The sequence below is a fragment of the Hakea prostrata genome, chromosome 7 (genome assembly GCF_041222555.1).
Source record: "Hakea prostrata isolate BN-2017 chromosome 7, UWA_Hpros_2, whole genome shotgun sequence".
In the NCBI taxonomy this organism is placed as follows: Eukaryota; Viridiplantae; Streptophyta; class Magnoliopsida; order Proteales; family Proteaceae; genus Hakea; species Hakea prostrata.
Window position 1 is genome coordinate 31,136,508 of NC_142606.1, and position 26,277 is coordinate 31,162,784.

At 38.5% G+C, this 26,277-nt stretch overlaps 1 protein-coding gene across 5 annotated transcripts in view; it reads left to right on the forward strand.

The window, feature by feature from the left end:
* Positions 1–206: 206 nt before the first annotated feature.
* LOC149010893 (bZIP transcription factor 1-B-like) overlaps positions 207–26,277 on the forward strand; it is a 53,962-nt gene continuing 27,891 nt past the window's right edge. For 3 of the 5 annotated variants that reach the window (XM_089161700.1, XM_089161703.1, XM_089161704.1), the window contains exons 1-12: positions 207–588; positions 8,151–8,279; positions 8,390–8,446; positions 8,544–8,648; positions 8,855–8,944; positions 9,097–9,156; positions 16,564–16,727; positions 16,820–16,874; positions 17,216–17,258; positions 17,348–17,583; positions 17,674–17,751; positions 18,079–18,204. In XM_089161700.1, the coding sequence (XP_089017826.1) occupies positions 8,217–8,279; positions 8,390–8,446; positions 8,544–8,648; positions 8,855–8,944; positions 9,097–9,156; positions 16,564–16,727; positions 16,820–16,874; positions 17,216–17,258; positions 17,348–17,583; positions 17,674–17,751; positions 18,079–18,204 (1,077 nt within the window). In that variant the 5' untranslated portion in view covers positions 207–588; positions 8,151–8,216. The remainder of the gene's footprint in view (positions 589–8,150; positions 8,280–8,389; positions 8,447–8,543; positions 8,649–8,854; positions 8,945–9,096; positions 9,157–16,563; positions 16,728–16,819; positions 16,875–17,215; positions 17,259–17,347; positions 17,584–17,673; positions 17,752–18,078; positions 18,205–26,277) is intronic. The other 2 variants (XM_089161702.1, XM_089161701.1) reach the window with 2 other exon arrangements.

Below are 26,277 nucleotides of genomic sequence, written 5' to 3' on the forward strand. Positions count from 1 at the left end.
GTTTTTGTGGGTAAAGCGTTCACCGACCATAATTAATGGTGTGCAAACTCGTCCTTTTCTTCTGATAGGGCAAAACAGACATGTGGCGCTGTTGCTAACATACGCCTTTGGTACAGAACTGATGTGCACGCACGAGACATTGGCGTTTTAAAGAACTTTGGGTCCTCATTGGATCTCTCTTCCTTCGTGTCTCAGAGGGTCGCGTGCATTGTCACTGATCGATCTGTCCGACAGAAAAGGATTGACGAATCAATTTTTAATAATAAAAAATTAATATTCATTCTTTTTGGTTGAACGAACCTGTCTCTGCTTCTCTCTCTCCCCCCTCTCTTCTTTACCCACTTGGCATTACTAATTATTTTTTTAAAATTTGCAGTCTTCTCCATTTCTTCCGCAAAACTCTATACCGTTCCCTCCCTTTGCTTCAAAATTCCTTCTTCTTTTCTCGCTCTCTTGCTTGGTCTCTCAGTCACTCACACTCTCTCACTTACTCTTAGGGTTCGTCCTTCGTTTTTTCTTGTTTATTTTTTCCCCTTTTGAGTGCCAGTCAGAGGAACAAAGGTGATTTGCTCTAATTTCTTTTGAACGGTATGTTTTTGTGGATGTTTTGGAATTCTAGTCTAATCTTAAAGAGCTCTGGTTTTGTTGAAGGAATGTAATTTTTATGTGGATTTTGTTCAGGGTGTTGTTAAGTAATTTTATATCTTCAGTTGTTTGCTAACCTGTTGTGGAGATGTGCAAGAATTATGCTTGTTTTCTGCTTTCTACTCTTTTGTTGGGGCACAGCGTTTCTGTGATAATGACCTTGCATGCTATTTTTTTAAATTTTTTGAAATTTTTTTAGAGAATGAATAAGGAAACACACAAAATTGGAGCTGATTATCTGCAGTTTTGGAGGATCTGAGCCTTTTCCGGTGGCTACTTTTTATTTTTGGGTGGATGCTGTTTCTATTTCTTTTATTAATGTTAGTGTTGGAAAGATGCATGGGTGTTAAGGGATGTATCCTTGGTTGATCTATATATCTGGCTCCCTAAGTAGAGAAGGATACATTCTTTTCTTGTCCTTTTTGTAGATTACGTGGTCATGTGTAGTCAGTCTTTGACATGGGTGGCTTCTGGTTGATAACCTTCATCTGGCTTATGGCATTTATAGGCGCAATTCCTGCTTTCTTTTTCCATCTGGAGTAAGTTGTCAACTAAGTGGATCAATACATGGTTGCTTAACAACATGATATTCTTGTTTAGCATTTAATTTGATTGTAGTTTTCAGCAGAAGTTTCTTGTTCTTCTCTAATTTTCCGCTGTGTAGTTAGGTTTTTTATTTTTTAATTTATTTTATTGGGGGGTGGGTCAAGGTACAATGGTTGGTGGACAACAATTGTAGCTTGAGGTCAAGGCATCGAAATAGCTTTTCAGCAAAAATTGCCAGGGTAAGGTTGCATAGGAAGATCACCCCTTGGGGGGGTGAACTCTGCTTGTATGTAACCCTTTGGCACTCGCTTTGCCCTTTTTATTTTATTTTATTTTATTATTGTTTAGCTTCTTAGATCCCACATCTCACATCTTAAATGATGTTGTGTATTGTCTAATGTTTGTACCTCTTTCTGTAAAGTTCTAGCTTGATTCATCTTGGAAACGTTTTGCCATTAAGAATGGTGTTCTAATAATGAAATTTAATAGTATATATTTTTTCAAAAAGTTGGAGGCTTCTCCATGGACCCTTATCTTTAGAAGTAATGTAAAGCTAAGATCAAAGATGACTTGGCCCCAGTTAAAGCCACAATCAGAGAATCAGAAATAACAAAAATAGAATCAAAGAGACAAGAGAATACAGAATGGGGATAAGTGGATTCAGCTCTCGACAACAAGGCTCCTTTAACCTTAGGTGCTTAACTCCCAACATCAAGGTCCTCACCCTTCTTATCACTCAAGCAAATAGATGAGAAAGTAAACTCAAAATAAAGCTTCAACTTAGCAGTATATTAAAAATTGTGTGACTGATTATGCAGTTAAGAATGTCCAAAAAGGTCAATTGAGCCTTGAAAACTTAATTTTGGCCCATGGGTGGGTTTTATAGAATTAAGGCTCGAAGTTTTGGGTTTATTGATGTAGTGGATCTAATTGATAAGCCCATCCCATAAAGTTAGGGTAATGCTAGCACACATGATTAATAGTTAATTTTAAATAGTTAAGTCAGTATTTGAGCTATATTAGGATACTTAATGTTTAAATAGGTCTCTGTTTTGATTTTATTTACCTTTTTTGAGTGTTTTAGAGTGAATAAGAGTCATTTTTGTGCCGCATTAGGAATTTTAGAAGGTTTATATCTATGTAATTAATGGGGGACATAATAGAGAAGAAAGAAGGATAAAAAGATAGGGGGAAGAAGGGAAAATAACTTAGAAGAATTAGTCTTGAAAAGAAGGAAGAGGGAGAAGAACACTCATAAGAAGAAGAAGAAGAAGAAGAAGAAGAAGAAGAAGAGGAAGAAGCAGAAGAAGAAAAAGATGGGAGGGGGGGGGCTGCAAATGCACAAAGCTCAAGCTACTTCATTTTTTTCTATTCCATCCTCAATAAGCTGATTACAAGTGTTCAAATAATAAAAAGACATTCTTCAATATGAAAACAACTATAGTAGTACTCTTGGTAATTTAAAACTAGCAAAAAAACTGATCGTACTAAGACTTGTAGGAGTTTAAAACTAACTAAATAACTGATCCTAGATATCCTACCTGAATTAAAAATATAATTACATAATTATCCAATAAATAAATAACAAAATCCTAAATTATCCTTAAAACTCCCATGAAAACAGTTCCTATTTTATCACCTTGCAGGCTGGACTTGGGGCCTACCAAATTTGAATTTGTCTCCTTGCAAGCTCGACTTGGGGGCCACCAAATTTGAAAATTATCTTCTAGGTTACTGTTCAAGTTATAGTCGTGAACTTCTGGTTGTGCTGCATCAGTAATGCATCACCCCATCAATTAGAGATGATTTAATTAATGTATATAACTCCTTATGAGAGTTTTGGTGCTGTTTGGCAGTGGATACCTTATTGCTACCTATGGGTGCAAGATTGGCCTTGGCAGCCCTGACCCGCCCTAAGCCCGAATAGGGCTTGGTCTAAAGATTTTGGCCCTAAGGGCAGGTTAGGGCCAAAATATTCTGGCCCTGAACTAGGGCCAAGGGTGGGCCTGGGATTACTCTTTGGCCCCCCCAGCCCGTCTCGGCCCGTCCTTGATTTTGGCCCTGATTCTGACCTTGATATTGACCCTGATATTGGCCCTGATTTTGGCCATGATCTTGGCCCTGATCTAGGCCAATGATTTTGGGCCTGATCTTAGCCTTTTTTTGAGTCTGGACCCTCCACCCATATGAAGAGGAGTTAATTCTAATTCACATGGGTGAATACTTGACACGTGTCAAATTTTAAAAACATGATCATGTTTTTTAGAAAATTAATAAAAATAAATTATATCCTCATTACCAATGTAGTAAGCTTCCATCTGATTTTGGTCCTGATCCTGACCCTAATTTTGGCTCTAGTCTTAATGTTAATTTGACCTTGATCATGTACTAGATTTTTATCCTAATCTTCATATTAACATTGACATAACTATAAGTCTTGATTTTGACTTTCAGTCATTTTGATCATATTAGACTATGAGTTCACTTTTTATCTTATTTTTAAGGTAATTTTATTTTTCAAACTAAGTCATTTTTAGTTCCCAAAAAACATTGATTTTTTTTTTGGACTAAGGCGAGATAATATATTATAAATAATAAAATCTAGTATATATAGAATTAATATCTAACAAATCTACACCCCAAATTCTCATCATGAATATTGACATCTTTCTTTTGCCTCCAATGTGATATTTCAAAAAAATTATTAAGGACAGATTGTTGTGTTTGTAACTAAAATATTCATTTTCTTTAACTATGAAAAATGCTAATACTAAATTATCGTTGATTTACTTGTTAATAAGGTTTTGAATATGGATTTTTTTTTGTTGAATAAGAATATTAATGGGAGAGGTTTTCAATTTCCATCACCAAAGTAATGGGATACTTTCGGAGCTCAATATAGAATTATGGAGTGTGAATTTATTTATGTTTAAAGCAATACTATCAACTTATTGACTATTTTATCATTCTGTAGGAGCTTGAATCATCTTATATTTCTACAAATTTTATTTTTAGTTAACTTGTGATACTTTTATTATTATTATTATTATTATTATTATTATTATTATTATTATTTTTTAAACTTTTTTAATGAATTTACATTTGATATTTTAGGTCCAAGGATAGGACCAATTAAAGCTAGGGACAAGGCCAATTAGGGCCAGGGTCAAGATAGGGTCAATCAGGACTAGGGACAAGGCCAATCAGGGTCAAGAGGGCCAATCAGGGCCAGGGACAGGGCCAATCAGGGTCAAGGACAGGGCCAATTAGGGTCAATCAGGGTCAGGGCCAGGGCCAGGGATAGGGCCAATCAGGCCCAATCAAGGTCAGGGCCAATCAGGGCTAATTAGGGCCAATCAGAGCCAATCCATCCTGACCCTGCCCAATGAGGGCCAATTAGGGCGGGAATGGCCTTAAGCTTGGCTTGGCCTTGTAGGGCTTAGGGCTAGGGACAATAATCCTTGGCCTTAAACTAGGGTCAGGGTAGGAATGGGCTTAGATTAGAAGTTAGAACATAGAGGGCTGGGCTTGGGATTGCAAAAGCCCGACCCTGTTGCAGCCCTAATGCTACCCTATTTTGATTTCTTCTCTTCTCTTTTTCTCTTTTCCAAGAGTTTCTTCCATCGTCCAAGTTGCTATTGATGTATCCAGGACTGGAAACCATGGGACAATGCATTATTTGGGCCAAAATCAGCCCACAAGCATGCGGCACCAAGAGCTGGCCGAACCACTTGGGGGTATTTTGGTCATTTTACCACCCCTCTTGAAGCTAAAGTGGTCTAGTTAGATTCACTTTTTTAATTTTAGGAGTCCATAACTACTTTTTGTTTTTGATTTGAGTTGGCGGTTAGAGTCCTGGTATGTTAGGAGTCGTAGTTGGAATTCTATTTTCAGTTGGATTCCTTCTAGAATAGGATGTTTAAGTTTGCAAGTCTCTTTGGTTAGGAGTTCTAATTAGAATTCCATTGTTTGTGAGTAGAGTCTTAGTTTGACAAGGAATTCCACTTCAAATAGAATTCCCTTGTTATGTCCAAGTAGGTTCTTATTTGTTGAGTCCTAATTGATTTCCTTGACTGTAAAAGGCTCTAAATACTGCCCTCCAGGCTCCACCTATGTAACTAGGCAGTTGATGATTTTTGAATAAACAAAGCATTGAAGGAAAACTTTGGAAGTCAGCCTTGGTGTTTTCAATTTTATGCAAATTTCCAGATTTGAGAGTTATTCAAGGCTGCTTCTTCATCAACTGCAAGTAAGTACATCCCGTACCCCCATCCCCAACCTCCCCCTTTTTCTGTCTTACACTCGCAGCCCTCTTCCTCAACTGCAAGTAAGTACATCCCGTACCCCCATCCCAAACCTCCCCCTTTTTCTTTCTTACATTCGAATCCCTCTTCCTCAGCCCCAAAACCCTAATCCTGAAATACAGCCTCTTCCCTCCCTACTGCAAGCCACTCTCCTTTCCCCAATCCCTGCGGCACCCTTTCCCCACCTCTCCCGACCCTAGTCTCCTAGTCCCTTCCATTACCCAGCCCCCCCTCTCAATTCTTCTCCTCTTCTTATTCTACAGCTTGCGGTGGCTAGGAATACCCAGTTTTCTAAAACCAGAATTTTCCCTAAGTTATAAACCTAGATCTCCCTGCCCTCTTATTCAAACCCTACCCCCTTAGAATTCAAATCCCCCTCCCAATCCCTACCTTCGACCCACTATTTAGCATCACCCCTTGGTTGTAAACCGTAGTAACCCTAATCTTCTTATAACCCTAAACCCTAATTTAGTTAGTCCATTCATATCTCATAAACCCCTCAAGCCAACCCATTCTATTCTAGGATCAACATCTCCTTCCCCTACCTGATACTCGACCCTAACCCTAACCCCAAAACCCTAGAAATTACAAAACCCTAATTTTAGGAACCGTAACCTAGGGAAATAATTCTGAAATCATAGTGCTGTAAAATCAGAATTATTCCCTCAAACCCTCTCCCTTTCTAGCTTGGCTGAATCCTAATTGCGTTCCCTATCATTTCCCACTTAACTCAAGACACCCCCCCAACCCTAAATCCAAGGTTTGGAGATCAAATAACCTAAACCGCTGGACTTAATTGATCACATACAACTGCTGTCCATTAAGAATTGACTGAAAATTGGCCTAGAACAGCAAGGCTAAAACCCTAATTACTACTGGTTCTCTAAAAGAGGATCTTGAAGACTAGCCCCTGATCTACGGTTACATCATAAGTTGCTTCTTGAATTTTGTAGTGTAAAGGTTTTCTAATGTTCTTGAATCCTTTCTTTACTATCATTTTCATATTTACAATTTTATATAGATCATAATTCATAATCATATGTGGTCATGTTATTACACTACGTTGCTTATTGCTATTGTGTATTTGTATTATGATGAATGAACTTATGTTTAATTTTTTAATGATAATCTTGCATAATTATGGTTTTTTGATATTTGTTTAGCTTATAGTAAAAGTATATAAGTTTTTGGTATGCTATTTGTGCCACATAAATAGTTGTATGAGAAAAATATAAACTAAAATGCGTTGGTCACTGAGGTGCCGCCATGACAGCTGCCTTATCACACCCCAATTACTGTGGTCACCTTGCCACTTTGTAATGAAAATACAACCAGACTTAGGGTTCACAAACCAATGGTAGACTGGTAAGAATCTTTTTCAAAATTTTGTTTAATTTCAGTGTTTCAACCCTGGCAAAACAGCCAAAATTTTGAAATTTTGCCAAAATTGCGGCGAAAAGTTTGTACCATGTTTCGATGCCCTATTTTAGTGGGTCTTTTTCAGGTCTGGTTTTCGGTGTATAGTCTAATTTGAGGCCAGTAAACACAATGGAAGTGTTACTTTTGCCTAAATTCTAATCCAAAGTGGTTTTCTTGATCTGCATAAGCCCGGTTGTATCATGTATGTGGGCGATACTGAAAGTCTGGAACATGCATTTTCATAATGTAAATATGTATATTGTCCAAGAAAACAACACATTTTCATTAAAATGGAACAAATACAAGAACAAGTAGAAGTGTGGACCTCAATATTCAGTTAAAAAAAATACAATGAATGAATGAATAAGATACATCATACAGGATATTAGAAGTCCACAATAATAATACACAATGAATGAGACTGAGTCTAGTCTAATAGAAGTTGCTGTGTCGGGCTGTATCCATCCCTTGAGTCTTGGGATACTCTCGATACTGACATAAGCAGGCCTTGACATGGTATGCATAAAGTTATCCATGTGGTCTGTCATTGCCTTTCTATAGGTAGCATCATCAACATAAAATAGATATCCTATCTAGGGAATGTGTCATAAGATCCATGTATTGAAAGGGAAGTATCACAATCTAATTTCACATTGAAAAAGAAACTAAATCATAGCAACAATAGAACCACCTAAAGATAGAAAAAGAAAAGTAACTTTAATAGTAAAACTAGTTTTTATGAGTTACCGTTTACAACTGGTTTTCATGACTTACTGTTTACATGAATTGTATTCGTGAACACTGTTCACGTGAACAGTGCCAGGAACCCCTTGATCAATATTTGTAACAGATTCTGTTCCATCTCAATCCTATTCCTTTGATTCCCATTCCTCCATGTTTCCTCCTGTGTGTAATTACTTATAATCCATTTAAGATTCTGTTTCATTACAGCCCTGACACCCCTTTGATAACTTCAGAATATTGCAGATTTCTTCATTTTTGTAACTTTGGAAGTTATCTGGATGCTTGGCTTCCACATTAGACAGTCTTAGGTGCCTAGACACATTTTCAATTCTTAGATAATGCTGAATATAAAATAGAAAACTCCGATGTATGTAGTTTCTTGGATTGTAGCAAGTTGTGAAGGATACTTTATCCTAGGTATGCATCTTATTTGGCTGTTGAGAAATCAATGTTTACATTTGATTTCTCATGTCTCTGGAATCAAATTTTCAGGTATACATCGTCCACTTACCAGGAATGGATTTGATTTGTATTTGAGGTGTCCAACAATCTTCTATCATGGGGAATGCAGATGCCGATGCTGATCCTTCTACAAAGACACAAAAGTCATCTTTAACACAGGTCTGCGTGTTTGAAGGGGGTTCTCTGTTAGTTTAAGATTTTTGTTATTATTATTGTTATTAGTTTAAGATTTTTGTTATTATTATTATAATAATATTTTTAACTCTCAGGAGCAGCCTCCTGCTAGTGGTCCTGCTACAGTTTATGCAGATTGGGCATCATTGCAGGTTCTGAATTTTTTAAGCTTTACCTTTTTCTTTCTCTTTTTCCATTGGGGTTTAATTTCTCATCATTCCTGAAGTATACTTTTGGGCCTGCCTCTAGGCGGCATATTATAACTCTGCTGGAACACCCCCAATGCCACCACCTGGGTTTTTCCCTTCTCCTGTAGCTTCCAGTGCTCAAGGTCATCCTTATGTGTGGGGACAGGTATTTCCCCTTTACTTGGTGTCTACCTTTTTCATAATTGCATATTAGAAGCTGCTTTGTTTCCATGCTATAACTTGTCATACAGAGGTGCTGGACATTATTTGATTGAACTTTGATTTGGAGTGGGTGTACACTAAAAGAAGTCCCTGGCTGATTGAACTTTTGTTCTATCATTGAAGCATCTTTAACACTTGACCTCTGTGCAGCACCTCATGCCTCCATATGGCACACCTCCACCTCCATATGTTGCCATGTATGCACATGGGGGACTCTATGCACATTCATCCATTCCACCGGTACCTAACTCCCAATACTGTTCAAATCTTCTGCAGTTCTTAGTTCCATTGTTTTTAAGGAGTAATGCCATCTGAGGGCATAAAAATGATCTCCTTTGAATAGTGTATGAAAAAATAATCCTTAATATGCATTTCATTCTATATCATTGCAGGGATCTCATCCTTATAGCTCCTATGCGATGCCTTCTCCAAATGGAACAGCTGAAGCTCCTGTGAGTATTGGTTGTTGCCTTTTCGCTACACAATTTTGATATATAAATGTAGGGAAGGTTTCTAACTAGGCAGTTAGGAACCAATCCTTGATTTCCCACCCTAAGACAGTACACAATGTCCCAGTTTTGCAGCAGTGGAATCGACAGAAACGCCCGAATAGTGGGTGTCAGGAGACTGTGTAAACCTTTAGAACTGTTAATAAAGTTTGATCTAAAATAGTATCATGTCTTACCATAGAGAACATAAATCACTCTAATTACTGGACTATCAGTTGGGCAGAATGGGTTATACCAACTTGAGAATCACAAATTCCGAAATTTTTAACACTTGGATAGGAATAAATTTCTGGTTGAAGGTAGAGAAGTCTTCGGACCAATGAACTCTTCAAAAATTCCTCTCATTATAATTGTGGGAATCAGAGTTATAACAAGCTTCAGGACTAGAATTTTCTTTTTTTTTGGGGGGGGGGGGATCAAAACAGCTTTTAATTATGTAGCCTGAAGTTTCTTTTCCCCATAAAAAGAGTTATGCACACCTCTCAAAAAACACACTAAACATGAGGCATGCCCTCAGAAAAACATACCTTACATTTAGGTCCTCCTAAACTCACATCCTTAAAGCTTCAGTTAGAGGTCGTTGCGAAATGACCTTCATACCCTTGTTATGAAGTGACCTTTTTATTCAGGCTTCGTCGAAACTTTGATGGTGTAGTTTTGGAGGACCTAAATGTAAAGTACGACTTTTTGAGGGGTTGCCTAGTGTTCAACATGTTTTTTGAGGTGGTCTGAGTTTTGGAGGACCTAAATGTAAGGTAAGATCTTCTGAGGGGTCTTACCCATATTAAGTAATGGCATAAATTTAATTGAAACTTCAACGGTGCGAGTTTTGGAGGATCTAAATGTAAGGTATGGTTTTCTGAGGGGGTGTGATGTAAACCAGGATCTAAGGTTCAATAGAATGCATGCCTTAGGTCTAGGTTCACGCTTAGGATCCTCTTCAGGTGAATCAGCAGTCTTCTAGGGTTTTGTAATACCCTACAGTTATGGAATTATTGCTGGAAAGAGCGTTCTAGGGTTGGGAATGTGGTAGGGTTAGGTTTGGCTAGGGTTACTAGATCCAAGTCTTATCTTATGCTGGAATTTTATTTTCAGAATTGAATTTTAAATCTAGGGTTTCTTAAGATTCTAGGGTTTCTGGGGTTTGCACTATGGTTAGGGTTAAGGTTGAGTGTTTCTTAGGGTCGAGGGTAGTAGATAGGAAGGGGATTCTAATTCCTAATAGGGGTAGGTTTTGGGTAGGTTACTTGTCTTGTTTATAATTTTCTGGAAAAATCCTAGGCTGCCGCAAGCTAAAAGGAAGAAGAAGAAGAAGAAGAATAAGAATAAGAAGAAGAACACAGAAAAGAGAAGGGCTGGAATGATAACCTAGGGTTGGGGAAGGGAGGGGGTTTGGGGATGGGGGGAAGGGATGGAAGGATGCCGCAGGGTGGGGGGGGGGGGGAATGATTTTTGAAGGAGGAAGGGCTGTACTCGCAGAAATTAGGGTTTTTGGGGGGATGAGGAAGTCTGCAGATGGAAGGGATGATAGGGGCTGGCTTGGGGGTAGGTTGTCTTGTTTGAAGGATGCAAGGATTTAATGGCCTTTTCAAAATTCTGCAGAAATAGATCAGTCTAAGCTGTCGCAAATCCATGACCTCTAATTTTTGCTTCATTAATCTCGGCTTTATTTCGTTAATCATAATCTGATCTGCTACATTATAGAGTGGCTTATTTATAGCCTTTAGAAGGAACTCACACGAGGACTTTATTTTAGAAGACAAATCAAACTTAAACTCCTTCTTGGACTTGGGACTCATAAAAAGGACTGTTTCATATTTCACAGTAGAAGGATCCAAATTGAAAACTAAGAGTATATGGAATCCTTGCAACAGCTAGACAACAACTAGGAGACTCCCTTACAACTTGGGAATCCTAACCTAACAGGGACTCTTCAAGAACTTGAGAAATAATGACTCAAACTCAAAAATAGCAGTACATCTAGGGTCCCACAAACATTAGGCTCAACTAAACCCTAAATGGACTTGAATAAAATATAGTAAAATTACCAAAATGCCCCTGCTGGTACTAGAGGGCTGTAGGGTATGGAGATACTACCCTAGGCCTGTTCACTCTTGAATCTGGTTCGCATTAGGATGCCTTGTGTTTAGCATGTTTTGCGAGGGCGTGCATGTAAGAAACTCCAAACAAAAAAAAAAGTTGCAGCCTCAATTGAATGTGGGCCAGGCACCTGTTGACCAAGATCTGTTAAGAGAACCAACTCAAATGGGTCAAAGAAAAGGTTTCTTGATATTTTAGTCAGGGTGTGTCTAGAGTTGAAATAGGGAGATCTAAAAAAGTGTCCTTGGATAACTGTTGGCTATGATTTTAGATGGTGATAATTGTTTCGGCTGGTTAGAAGATCTATTGACAAGTGTCTAATACTATTGATTGAACGATGCGAATAGGGTTGCTCCCCCCCCCCCCCCCAAATCAGGTCCAAAACCTAGACCCAAAAGGCCCAATTCAAAGTTGGCCGAATGCCCCAGGGGTATTTTGGTCATTTTTCAGTCCTTCTAGGGCTGAAGAAGGGTCTGATTGAAGCCCCCTCAATCCAAGGGTCATGAATCTATGTTTTTTTTTTAATATTTTTATTTCCCTTTTTTATTTAGATTTGTATTTTGTCAGTTATTGAGTTTTAGGGAGTCAAAATTAGAGAGTCCCAATAGGAATCTGTTTGAAATTAAGATTTCTTTTGGATAATTAGGTGTTATTTTCCAAGATGGTGTCTTTTTATTTGTGGCTGTTATTTATTTGTAAAGGGCCTCTTAGCCTATAAAGGAAACCCTAGTTGAGTCAAGTTAGGTTTCTTTATGAGAGTTCAGGTCTTTTCCCTGTAGGCTATAAATAGCTTAGTCTTTCATTGTAAGTCTTAAATCTGGATTAATAAAATTATTGAAGAATTGCAGCCAAGAAGGTGCCGGAGGGTCTTTTTGAGGGGGAACATGCGCTTATCAAGAGTTCTCTTATCTTCATCAATTCTGTCCGGACATTCCAGCAAGAAATCCGGTGACCAATCTCTTCCAGATTTTGCAGAAGTAAGTTGAACTCCTCCCCAACCCAGCCCTAGTCTCTCTTCTTTCTCCTCTTCTCCCTATACCCTGTGACTTCTATTACCTACTGTTTCAGACCAAGAATATCCAAGAACCTTACTGTCCCACCTTGGCAGCAGCCAAGAAACCATCTCTCACCCTTGCGCCAACACCTAGACCCCTCCCTCATCTCCCCATTCCCCTTCCATTATTCCCTCAGTTCTTCCTTTCACTTTAGGTTTTGCAAAACCTTGATCTTTTCCACATCCCACCGTCCCAGATAACTTTAGGTTACCCTATAACAACTCACATCTGTTCCATCTAAATCCAAATTGTTTATATCATTTATCCCTTTTCCCAAACCTTTCCCCTACCCAATCATAGGCTTCGCTTTCCTTCCCTTTTCCCAATTTAGCCTAACCAATCTAGGTTTTGTTAATTGAGTTTTCCCATATAATATTAGAGTGATCCTTTCCCCTCCCATGTCAATTACAATAATTGTTACCCTATCACAATGATCCAAAGTCTCCCCATAGTGAACTCCTAAAATTTCCCTAACATCCCACAAAATATTAGAATTAGTTGCTGGAAGATTCTAAACAAACCCTAAATTTTAGGGAATTCATCCAAGAAACACTTAAGCCTAAATTTGGGTTTACATCATTGAGATCATTGTTCTAGAACTCATAGTTATCTAGGTGGCAAGGTGACTCTGGCATTGGAGAGGGTCTACAAATAAAGGCAACATAGACAAGGATACAAGGCAGCCACCTAGGAGGCCTAGGCAACTAAAGAGCTAGGATGCCCTTGCCATGCCTTATTGTTGGCCTAACATTGATCCTAATGCAGAGTGCTTCTTGCTTAAATTGTTACTACATTTGTCTTTGAATGAATTAATTATCAATATTAAAGTCCCAAATAGGGAAGAAAAGATAAGAAATACAAGGAGACAAAAGAAGGGGGGGGGGGAGCGGCCAACAATCAGTTAGGAGGTTGCCAAGAGGAGCCTAGACCCCAGGTAACAACAATGAGCCTGTTCTGTTCCTTGCAATTTTCAAACTAGGGTGATAGGGGGTCGGGAAGCAACTAGAGTGAGTAGACTCTAAAGGAAACATCAAAGAAGATGGCTTTCCAAATTGAGTCTAAAGATGGAAAGACCTAGAGTTGGAGGTCCATCTCCTGAGGTTATGCTTCCACCATAAGTGAGAGACAACAGCCCCAAGTACCAACTTACCAACAAGGTCACAAACAATAGTGATGTGAACTAGACTAGGACCACCCCAAAGAAGGCTAGGGAGGTTGCTGTACCCTGCGGCCTTAGCAGCACAAGAAATGTCAGCCACCCTAGGGGCATTTTGGTCATTTGGGGTACCTTTGGTCCAACCCAATTTGATCTAAGTATAGCCATAATTTTATTAGGATTCTAGTCCTAATTGTGTTTTGTTAATTCAGTTAGTCTTTGTCAAGTTATGACAGAGTCCTAGCCAAGTTAGGAGTCTTACTTAGAGAGTGATTCTTTTTAGTTGTAGTCCAAGTTCTACAGGGAGACTAATCCTACTCATTTTATGTAATTTGAATCATGCTAGGTTGAGATAAGAGTCTCCTTAGTAGAGTGAGAGTCGTAAGTAAAGTAGAAGTCCTTGTTTGATTTGTTTTCTAATTTTGAGTCCTACTATGAGTCCTTCATGTAAGGCTATAAATATAGCCCTTGTAATGAAAATAGTTTTGATGATTAATAAAATTTGATTCAAGGAAGAGGTCTTGAGTGGAGTCGTGGGTTCCCAAGGAGGAGACCTACAGCTGGCTTTGAGCACTCTATTTTTTGAAGTTCTTAAATCTTCCTCCATTGACAAGTACTCACCCCCACTCTGCCTCTACCCTTTCCCCTTCTTAGCCTTCTCTTTTCCCCTTCCCCTAGCCCGTGGCTTACCTATTCCCTTCCCCTAACCCTAGTTCTTGTCTTCTCCAACCAATCAAGATGGCTCTACACGAAAACCTCAAGGTTTGAAGAACCCTCATTTTATTGCTGGTTCACTTGAATTGATTTGGGAGTTACATTAAGTAGAGGCATAGAAGGACCTCAATATCCACAACCAATCTCGACAAATCCAAATGAGCATCTAGATTGAAGCCAGATGGAGGAAACAGTTCTTTCCTATATGTAGCAGCAGAAGGGACAACTAGAGAAGAGGTGATCCACATCTTCAGGATCATCGGCAAAGGAATGCAGGTGGGGCTGTGTGGTGGCAAATGAGGAATGATTGGTGGGAAGGCAACGGTTAAGCTATTCCTACATTAGATCTTTTAATTTTCTTTCTACGTTCGCATGATTAGCAACCGTAAACCTCATTATGATGTGAACCAGATTCTAGGGTTTAATTATCGGAATATTGCCATAGAATCAAGTGCCTCCAGGATCCTCTTCCCTTAGAAGCAGTGGTCTTATAGAGCTGAAAATACCTTCGGTTGATGGTCTTTGGATGGATTTAGGGTTTGTAGGTGTTGGCTAGGGTTAGGGTAGATTTGGCCAGGCTTGGAGGTCAAGGGTTTTACGTCAAGTGTTTGAAACCTTGCCGCAATTGTAATGTCAGAATTGAATTTTATGACCCTTGCTTTTGAAATTTTAGGGTTTGAAAGGAATTAGGGTTTTGAGAATTTAGGGGATATGGGGTTCCTTCGTGATATGGGTTATGAAGTGATGATTTCCTAGGGGGAAAGGTTAGGCTGATGTTTGTGGTCAAATATGTTCTAAGATGATAATTAGTATCCTAAGGGTACATGACCCATCCCATGGAAGATATGGGATAAAAGTTCTTGAGATGGAAGCTTGGATCTATTGGTGTCAGAATGGGTTGAAACATGGAGGGAATGTAGGTAATAATATATATATTCCCCAAGTTTGGTTTTTTTTTTTTTTTGGGGGGGGGGGGGGTTTGGATGGCTAAATTAAAAGATATTAAGGTTCTTGGTATTAGGGTCTTGGGAAGTACGAAAATTCAAGAAAATAGTTATATCTTGAAATTGGGCAGTCATAACGGGGTCAAATTGGTATCTAAGGTCACTAGGGTTGGCAGGATGAGGTTCTTCAAGTTTGGGACAGATCTAATGATTAGATTGGTGTAGATTTGACCTTGAAATTTGGGTCTATAGAAGGTCCAAAAATTCAAGAAAATTCAAGAAGATAAAAAACAAGGGTGTGATGGATGGGGGAAAGAAAGGGGAGGGCTACAGTTGGGGTTTGGGATGCAGTACTTGTAGGGAAAAGAAAGTAGAAGATCTTCAGAAAACTCAGTCACACGAACCGGCTGCAGACTACCGACCAAGGGAGCCCACGACTCAATTGCTCTTCCTTCAATTCTTAGCTTTATTCAATTCATCATGCCTGATTTGTTACAACCCAGGCTGCTGCCTATTTATAACCTACATGAAGGAAAACTTAAAGGACTCAACGTCAAAAACGGAAACAGATTTGAACAGTGAACACTTACTTGCAAACCAATCTTATGTAAGACTCTTACTCGACTAGAGACTCTAACGTGAAACAAGGATTCTATCATATCTCAGTCTAGAAGGATCCACTTTGGATTCTAAGAGTAGATATGGAATCCTAAGTCCTAACAAGAAGCAGATTGCAACTAGGGGACTCCTTAAAAAAATTAACAGACTCTTTAATCACTTGCAAAATAATGACTCAAATTCAAACATAAAAATAGATCTAGGGTCCCACACTCCTGCTAGCATACTTCTCAATGACATAACTTGGACCCCATGAGTTTTATCAAAAATGACCAAAATACCCCTCGTATGGTTACGGACCGTAGGGTTTGGGGACGTAACCCTAGCCCCTATGCTGCCTCAGGAAATGATTTATGTCACATTATACCTGTTTCTTGTTCTAAATATTTCTTTCAAAAATCATGTATGATACAACCAAATTGTGTTTGTAGTATGGTAGACCTGCCAGATATTTTTTGCATAGAATAAAGATGTTTTTTTTTTTGTGGTTGGTTACTAGTTCAAACAATGTTTCAGCCACTACATACCTCAGTTCAAGACTTCAAGTACAGTTGATGTGATTGAGGTGCAAACCAAATATGGTTTTTGGGGGTTGGAATTTGTGGGCGGAAACCTGTAGGGTACTGTATTTCTAATTTCTTCCTTAGCAGTGAGAGGTTACCTTTGATTTACTAGAAGTGGAAGAAGGTTAGTTGGAAGTAATTGCTACGATTTCCCATATAACATTATGGATATGGCTATTGAAAAAGTTCTCATGTTTCAGGCTCCCACTGGTGGCAAAGATGGAGAGGGTAAATCAAGTGAGCGTAAGAAGAGTCCTTTAAAGCGATCTAAAGGAAGCTTAGGAAGCCTGGGTATGCTTACAGGCAAGGGAAATGAGACTGGGAAAATGTCTGGGACATCTGCCAATGGTGGTGTTTCTCAGAGGTAAAGCAACTCTGGGTTTTGTCTATTTTGAAGTACATCTCTGACATTTTGACAATTTTTTGATGTTATGCACATCTGAATGGTGTATGCAGTGGTGACAGTGGAAGTGAAGGTTCAAGTGAAGGAAGTGATGCAAATTCTCAAAATGTATGTCATATCTTGCTGTTCGTATTTCCTGAATGTCTTGCTTCGGCTTGTCTTTATATACTTGTGGTGGATGCTTGATCTGAGACAGCTAAGATAGAACTACCTATTTTTCTTTCTCTGGTGGTGCATGGATTAGAGCGATGTCCTTCAATTTTTATAGTTGTCTGCGCTCACTATTGTTTTCTGCTTGCTACTGTTGACTATGGTTTTGAGATAAATGAATAGCCTCTGTGCTGTATGAAATGTCTAGATCCTAAACTGTATGGACATGGGAGAGAATTCATTTATTCCCATCATTTTCTGCTAGAATGTAAATGGGATATCTTGTTGAATTTCCTCAGGGTTCTTATCAAAAGCAATCTGGTGAAGAAGGTTCTGCTGATGGTAAGCTTTAAAATTGAATATGCTCATATACTCCTTCAATTTCTTTTCTGTATGCAATAATTTCTTAAATGCTTATACTTGGATCACAGCTGGGGCGCAGAATACGAGCACTGCTTGCAGTGTAACAAATATGGTTACACAGACACCTCCAACCCAGGCCATGTTGAACCAAAGTATGGTTATGGCTTTACCCTCTAATGGTGTTTCTGGTCCGCCAACAAACCTGAACATTGGAATGGACTATTGGGGAGGCTCTGCAGCCACATCTGTTGTTCCAGCCCGGGGGAAGCTCCCTGCAGTACCTGCTACAGAACATTGGATCCAGGTTTCTCTCTGGTGCCATAGGGCACCTGTCTTTCCCTTTGTTGCATATGTATACCATTCATGCTTCTGAAGGTTTCCTCCTGTGACTTAGGATGAGAGGGAGCTTAAGAGGCAAAGGAGGAAACAGTCAAACAGGGAATCAGCACGGCGTTCGAGGCTGAGGAAGCAGGTTAGAAATATTTTGAATTACAGTACAATATGTATTGCACATAACAACTATGCTATCTGTCTTCCTTTCTGAAAGCTCCAAGCAGTCATATGTTCTTTGTACAAACTGCCCGTCAACCTTATGTTTTGCATTTCTCGTTTGTTGATTCATTAATGGAAGTTTGTTCTAAATGGAGGCCAATATTATCTAATAAGAACAGAAAATGGGTTGTAATTTATAATTTTAGTTTACACATTTTGTTGTATTATCGATTTGGTTTTCCTGTGGTTAATAGTGCAGCATTTTCTTCTCTCTTTTTATTATTAACAACCAATGACTGGGAGTCAGGCTGAATGTGAAGAACTTGCTCAGCGTGTGGAAGTTTTGAAAGAAGAAAACAATGCACTTAGAGGTGAACTGGAATGCTTGCAGCAAGAGTGTGAGAAACTTACATCAGAGAATGCCTCTCTAACTGTAAGTCTACTTGTTTTACCTTTGGTTTTTGTTTAGTAAGTGTACATGGATATAATGTCTCCTCTTCCATGAACTTCTCTTCGGCTCTGATCTGTTTCTCGTTTCTACTTTGTCCAATTATGCAATCGCTCGAGTATCTATAAGACTTATTAATGTGCTATATGTAGAAAAGGATCTTGTGACAGTTTGATGCAGATTAATTAGATCATGGTACAAAATTCGGTCGAAAAATGCGAAACGAAACCTATGAGGACCAGAAAAAGTCCTCGTTTCGGTCCAAAACTGTCAAAATTTCGTCGAAACTTGTTGAAACCTCTAAACATGTCGAAACTTGGTTCAACCCAGCTGGACCAGCTGGTTCATGAGAAAAAAATTCCCAAATTTTGTGGGAAACATGGGAAATTTCGTGGAAACTTGGAAAATTTTGTGGAAACCTGAGAAATTTCGTGGAAACTTAGGACTTTTTCCTGTAAATTTTGTAGCTTTCCCAAATTTTCAATTTTTTTATTTATTTCATGTTCCCCCAAATACCGCGACAAATACCCCCTCTATCAGGACTTCCCTATCCAAATTGCGTATTCTCTCAGACTGGTTATCTTAAACATGTTGATGACCAGACTCATAAAGTTACAATTGTCTATTACCTTGACAACCATAGACATAAAATGTCATGGGATGTCTATGTTCGTTGGTTGGAGGAGAGAATGTTACAGGCATAATATTGCTCAGCTCACAAGATGGATCCACTCTTGGCACTCCTCTTGGCACTAAGTTGTACTTTCCTTCTATTGTCAACTATTTTGAAGTTAGAAATTATATATTGAATGTTATGTGCTTAAGTAGTTAAGTTTATAGTGTACTTTTTGGACAACTCTATATTAATGTTATGTACATTGAATGACATATCTTCTTTGATTTTTTTAGCAAAATATAGCCTATGTGTTCTTTATACTCAAATTAGCTTAGATGCAAAGTCCCACCCTAAAATACTCCTTAAAACCTGTCGAATCTTCATGTCGAAACTTGCACAAAAAACCTAAGTTTTCTCAAAATTTCCCAGTTTCCCACATAGGTTTCCCATTTTCACCTGGTCGAAACTTGAGTTTCCCTTGAATTTTTTACTATGAATTAGATTGTGATTTTGTTTTAGTGGAAATAAGCTTCGGGTTAGTTTTTGTACATGTTGGGGGGCTTTGGTCCTATGGTTTTCATTGTTATAGGCCATGGATCTCGCCTCCTGAAAAATTGAGATCTCGATCATCTCGGTGACATCTCGGTCAAGATATAAAATTTTTTGGCGTCAACTCGGTGACCCATCTCGGTGGATTTTAGGGTCCCAGTTGGGTTGAAACTTGATATTTAGACTATTTAAGGCGTTTTGAACACATTAGTGGCCTTGGATTTGTTAGAAAACAACCCTATGTATGATTTATAAGTCTATCCATAGTGTGAAACCGAAATGTTGTAGGATTAGGGAATGCAAGGTTATACAACATGTAATATAGAACCTTTAAGGCATATAAATGAAAAACAAGTGTATCAAATACATCAAGCAACCTTAATGTTATCAAAATTCCACCCATATGAGTATCACAATCTCAATTTTCAAGAATAGAATAATAAAATTATACAACCATTAGAAGTTCTATATAAGTCATTAAATTATAAGTTTATAAGACAAGTCGAGAATGATTGATCTTCCTTCGATGTTGTAGATGTACTAAAAGTAGTTGCAAGTGAAAATTCAGCCGAAATCCACAAAAAAAGGCAAAAATTGAGAGTGCCAGCAAGATCCAGGGCGAGATATGGCGAGATATAAAGAGATATGGCGAGATATCCCAACTCTCAGCTCTTGACCTCCATCTCGTCTCGACTATCTCAAAAAATGAGATAATCTCGCGAGATCTCGCCGAGATCTCATTCTCATTTCTACTTTGTCCAATTATGCAATCGCTCGAGTATCTATAAGACTTTTTAATGTGCTATATGTAGAGAAGGATCTTGTGACAGTCTGATGCAGATTAATTAGATTGTGATTTTGTTTTAGTTGAAATAAGCTTTAGGCTAGTTTTTGTACATGTTGGGGCTTTGGTCCTATGGGTTTTCATTGTTATAGGCCACTTTGATTTAGGACAGTAATTTTGAATACAGTATTTGCTCAATTTTTTTAGTTTAAGTTGGATCCCAAGTTTAAAGTGGGAGTTAATTTGTGGAGTAAAACTTATGTCAGTGGGGACGTGTCCGGTTTATTTACAGTAATCAATGATAGTTATAGTAGGCCAAAATTTATTGGGGCAATCTAGATAAAAGCCCGTGAAAACGAACTCCATGAAATAGCGAATTAAAAAAGGAAGAAAACGAAAACACATAGAGATTTAATGTGGTTCACAAACCAATGCGGTGTGCTATGTCCATGGGCGAAGAGGAAGAGCTTTTCACTGTGTAGAAAAGTATAGAAGGAGATCTCACAACCAATCGCTAAGAACGGTGTTACAAGAACTCTCACCCAAAAGCCTAACTGAAAATCCCAAATCTCTTAAGGATGTGGTAGGCAAACATAAGATACATATATTTAGACTCCAATCGGGTCGGATGGTACAATACTGCGGGGGCTCCGGGTTGGGGTTTATCTGCCCAAGCCCTCCGTTTCATGGTTGTCAAGGCGGAAATGCGACCAAAGCGATTGGGGTTCCACGTAGGTAATTAGGCGACAAAGCGGTTGGCAATAAGGCGACCAAAGTGGTTGGGTCAAAATTTTTCAATAGAACTACTTTCTATAATAAGCTAAACAAATATTCAATAGTTACATTCATCCAAAAAAAAAAGCATTTAAGAATTATAAGTATGAAAAATTATTCAAGAAAAGAACAAACATTACATCATCTCATCAAGCCCATGGTTGTCAGAGCGTCCGCCTAGACATTTGTTGATTCATTGATTCTTGACGTTGAGTATGGCTTATGCTTCACATTTTGTTGCCGACGGGCATGGGGGTCCGGGGAGGCTGCCCCAGCGGGGGTGTGGGGGCAGCGCCCTCGGAGCAAAAAATAGGTTCTATGTCACTTTGGGCCTTGGAGTTCCTTTGTAGATTGGGCGCCTATTAAGTTGTTAAAAACAAAGTAGTTGAAAAACTGCTTTGTCGCCTAGGCGGACGCTTTGACAACCATGCTTCACTTCCACAAAGATCTCCAAGAATAGGTCATTCGGGTCACCCACCAAAATATGTCGGTGTGAGTCCATCTTTAAAAATTTGCTACAAGAATTTGGGTTAAAACATAACAAATCTCCACCTTGACTTGAGTTCTCCCACAAAGCTGAATAATCTTCGTCTTCTCAAATAGCCCTTTCATGTGCTAAGTTCTAATGCGACCAACTCCAATCAAGTCCAGGCAATGCTTGAACTTAGCATTACATAAAGACTTTGTCAATATATCAGCTAGATTGTCTTCAGTATGAATCTTCAACACCTAGATATTGCCTTCAACAACTACTTCTTTGAAATAGTGGTACCGAACATCAATGTGCTTCGTCCTCTCTTGATACATCTAATCTCTAGTCAACTGAAAGCGTGTTGGCTATTGCAATGGACAACAGTCACTTTCTGAATCATTCTGAGTTCTCCAATCAAGCCTTTAAGCCAAATAGCTTCTTTAACTGCTTCAGTTACCGCCATATACCCTGCTTCCGTAGTAGATAATGCAACTGTAGCCTGTAAAGTAGCCTTCCAATTAATCGCACAACCTCTTAAGGTAAACGCATAACTTGTGAGTGACCTTCTTTTGTGAAGATCACTTGCATAATCTAAATTAACATAACTTGTTAATCTGTTTCCATTCTTCCAAACTCCAAGCACACACCAGAGGTCCCCTTCAGATTCCTGAGAATCCATTTCACTGCTTTTCAATGAGTTTTACTTGGACATGATAAATTTCTTCTCACTACACTGACTGCATGTGAAATGTCAAGTCGAGTGCTCACCATTGCATACATAATGGAACCAACTACACTAGAGTATGGAACCCGTGACATATAACTCACCTCTTCATCTGTCCGAGGTGATAAAGCAGTTGAAAGTGTAAAGTGAGATGCAATTGGAGTGTTAACAGGTTTTGCATATTTCATTCCAAAGTGCTCTAGTACATTCTCTATGTATTTCTGTTGAGATAGCCATAACTTCCCTACCTTCCTATCCCTCTTGATTTCCATACCAAGAACCTTTCTTGTTGCTCTTTAAGTCTTTTCATCTCAAATTCAATGTTTAATTGATGCTTCAACCTGATGATCTCATCCATATCTTTATTTCTGGCGCCAATCAACATATCATCAACATATTATAAGAAACATATGAATGAACCATAAAAATGTCTTCTGAAGTATACACAACAGTCATACTTGCACCTATTGTAACCTAAAGTAGCCATAACATAATCAAACCTCTTATACCACTGTTTGGGAGAATGCTTCAAGTCGTGTAGGGATTTTTTCAATGAGCTAACCTGGTCGTCCTTTCCCTCTAGTTCACCTTGCAAGAATGCAGCCATGAAGTTGCTCTAACTCCAAATTATACATAGCAACTAAAGCAAGCAAAACACGAATGGAACTATGCTTAACAACAGGTAAAAATACATAATTAAAGTCAATACCTTATACCTGACTGTAGCCTTTTGCAACCAACTGTGCCTTGTATCTAGCATCCCCGTCACCTATAGTGGATTCTTTCTTCTTGTAGACCCATTTGCTACCAACAATTTTCTTCCCTTTAGGCAGTTTGATAAACTTCCATGTCTGATTTTTATGAAGAAACTCTACCTCCTTATTCATGGCCAACAACCACTTTGAAAAATCAATTGAAAAATAGCTTCTGAATATGTTGCAGGTTCACTATTATCTATTGTATCTGCAACAGACAATGCATAAGCAACAATTTCAGCATGCCTATATTTTTGTGGTGGCCTAATGGTCCTCCTTAACCTATTTCTAGCAATACTATACTCCTCTTCTTCTTGATTCCCTGGAGCACCTTCTTCTTTAATAAAATGTGCATAGCTGAACTGAAGTTGATTATGCTTTATTTGAAGATGGATCATCCACTTCAAACTCCACCTTCTCCCTAGAACTTTTCTAACTTTCATCACTGTAAATATCGGTTTCTTTTCTAGGATTCAACATAGCAAGTTCATAAAAAATTACATCTTTGCTAATAATAAATTTAGGATTATTTGGATAAGGACACCATAACCTGAATCCTTTGACTCCAGATCTATACCCTAGAAAAGTACACTTCTTAGCCTTTTGTTCCAACTTCCCATCATTCATATGTGCATAAGCATGGCATCCAAATTTTTTTAAATTATTGTAATCAATAGGTTTACCAGACCATACCTACTTGGGAGTTTTGCACTTGATAGCCATGCAGAAAGACCTATTCACCAACCATGTTTTGTGCTTATTTGCTTCGCTCAAAACTCCTTGCCAAGTCCTGCATTTGATAACATGCTCCTTTCCTTTTCTAACAAGGTTCTGTTCATATGTTGTGCAACTCCATTCTGCTAAGGTGTCTTCATAACTATATGGTGTCTTGCAATTCCCTCATTTTTGTAGAACTCATTCAAGTCCCTTTCAAAATTTTAGGCCATTATTTGTTCTTAATCTTTTAATTTTCTTCCTAGTCTGCTTCTCAATCAAAATCTTCCATTGCTTGAAAGTAATAAATACTTCATTTTTGTGTTTCAAGTAGTAGTCCCAGAGCTTCCTAGAATAATCATCGATAAGGGTAAGTAAATGCTTGACACCAACTCCCTTTGAAGGAACCTTGGATGGCCCCCACAAATCTGAATGAATGTAGTCTAGAGTTCCTTTGGTCCTGTGAATAGCAGTACTGAAACTAATTCTCTTCTGCTTTGTGAACACACATTGCTCACAGAACTCCATCTTTCCTATACTCTGACCACACAATAGACCCATTTTTCTCGACCTAGCCATCCCTCTTTCACTTATATGGCCTAGTCTCATGTGCCATAATTTTGTAGTACCTGAATCAGAAATTGATGAAGTTGCTGCAACGGATCCAATAACTATAGTACCCTGCAAGACATACAAATTACCAACCTTCTTTCCTTTAATTAATTAGAGGGCACCTTTATTGACCTTCATGACTCCACCTTCAGCTGTGTATCTGCACCCGTTTGTATCAAAGGTGCCTAAACTGATGAAATTTTTCTTCAACTCAGGAACATGCAGACATCAGTTAGAGTTCTGATAATACCATCATGCATCCTAATTCTAATATTTCCCTTCCTAATTGTATTACAAGGAGAGTTATTCCCCATCAACAGAACTCCACTTTGAAAAGGTTCGTAAGTAGAGAACCACTCACAATTAAGGCACATATGGTGGGAACATTCGGAATCAAAGATCCATTGTTATTGTGATCTAACTCTGTTATTAGACACCGGTAGCATCTCAGAATCACTCCCATCATTAGTAACACTAGCCTCTGCAGAGTTTTCTTTCTTTGGTTGGTTGACACCACACCTTGCTTTTTAATTTTTCTGAAGCTTGTAGCACTCTGATATAATATGCCCCTTTTTCTTGCAGTAATTACAGGTCAAGTTTTTATTCTTTGATTTTGACCTAGACTTCTTGTCACTGTTTGAATTTCTCTCAGTAGTTCTACCCTTAACCGTCAAACCAATACCCTTAAATTTTGTTGTTGTCAATTCATCATCAATTTTCTATTTACTCAGAAGATTTGTTTTGACATCTACAACTGAGATTGTCTCTTTGCCATAAATCATGGTCTCTCTAAAGTGCTTCTATGACGGAAGAAATGAATATAACAATAATTGGGCTAAATCTTCATCCTCATTTTAACATTTATCTTTTGCAAATCAGTAGCAATAGACTTCAAAATAACAATATAAAATTTGAGAGAAGGACCTTCACCTATACACAAAGTATAGAATTGCTGCTTTAGTCTCAACCTTTTACTGAGGGATTTTGTGAGGTACAAACTTTCTAGCTTCGAACACAATTCTTCCGCTGTCTTCTTCGAGAGAATTTCTTGCTGAATTTCGTTTGACAGGCACAAGTGAATTGTAGTGAGGGCTCAATCATCTATATCGTTCTAATCATCTCTAGACATAACCACAGGTTTTCTTCACTCCTTGCTTGAGTAAAAACCACCAACATCCGAACTTGCCATAAACTGAAACTATTGTTCCTATCAAAATTTTCAATATTGTAGTTCATTGATGAAGAAACCATGGATCTACAGATCGAAAACAACCAATAGCTCTAATATCAGTTTGTTAAAACGAACACCACGAAATGACGAATCAGAAAAGGAAGAAAATGAAAACACATAGAGATTTAACTTGGTTCAGACACCAATGTGGTGTGCTATGTCCACAAGCGAAGAGGAAGAGTGTTTCACTATGTAGAAGTACAGTAGGAGATTTCACAACCAATCGCCAACAACGGTGTTACAAGAAGTCTCACCTAAAACCCTAACCGAAAATCCCAAATATCTCAATGATGTGGTAGACGAATATAAGATACATATATATAGGTTCCACTTGGGTAAATAGGTCGATCCATTGGGTCGGCTAGTACTATACCAAGGGGCTTTGCCCCGCACCCCCTCTATAGACCGAGATCAATGGTGGGCTCCAATAGGCCCTAACCCTCCACTTCCACCATAGATCTCCAAAATGGGTCTTTCGGGGTCGCCCACCAAAATATGTTGGTGCGGGTCCATCTTCGAAATCCGGTTAAAACTTAAAACATAACACATATCTTAATGCTTCCCTCAAGTTGGTTCACAGAAACCAATAATGCCCAACTTGATAATATTGGAAATGAAAATCTTGGGACTTTGGCCCTTCAATAAAGCATCTGTTGATTGAGAATCAGATGAAAAGTAGGAAATCTGAATTAGTCCTTGTTCAATCCTCTCTTCGACAAAATGACTGTCAAATCTTCATATGTTTGGTCCAACCATGCTGAATTGGGTTGTGGGCAATGCTGATGGCAAACTTACCGTGTATGTATAGGTGTATAGGAGTTTCCATG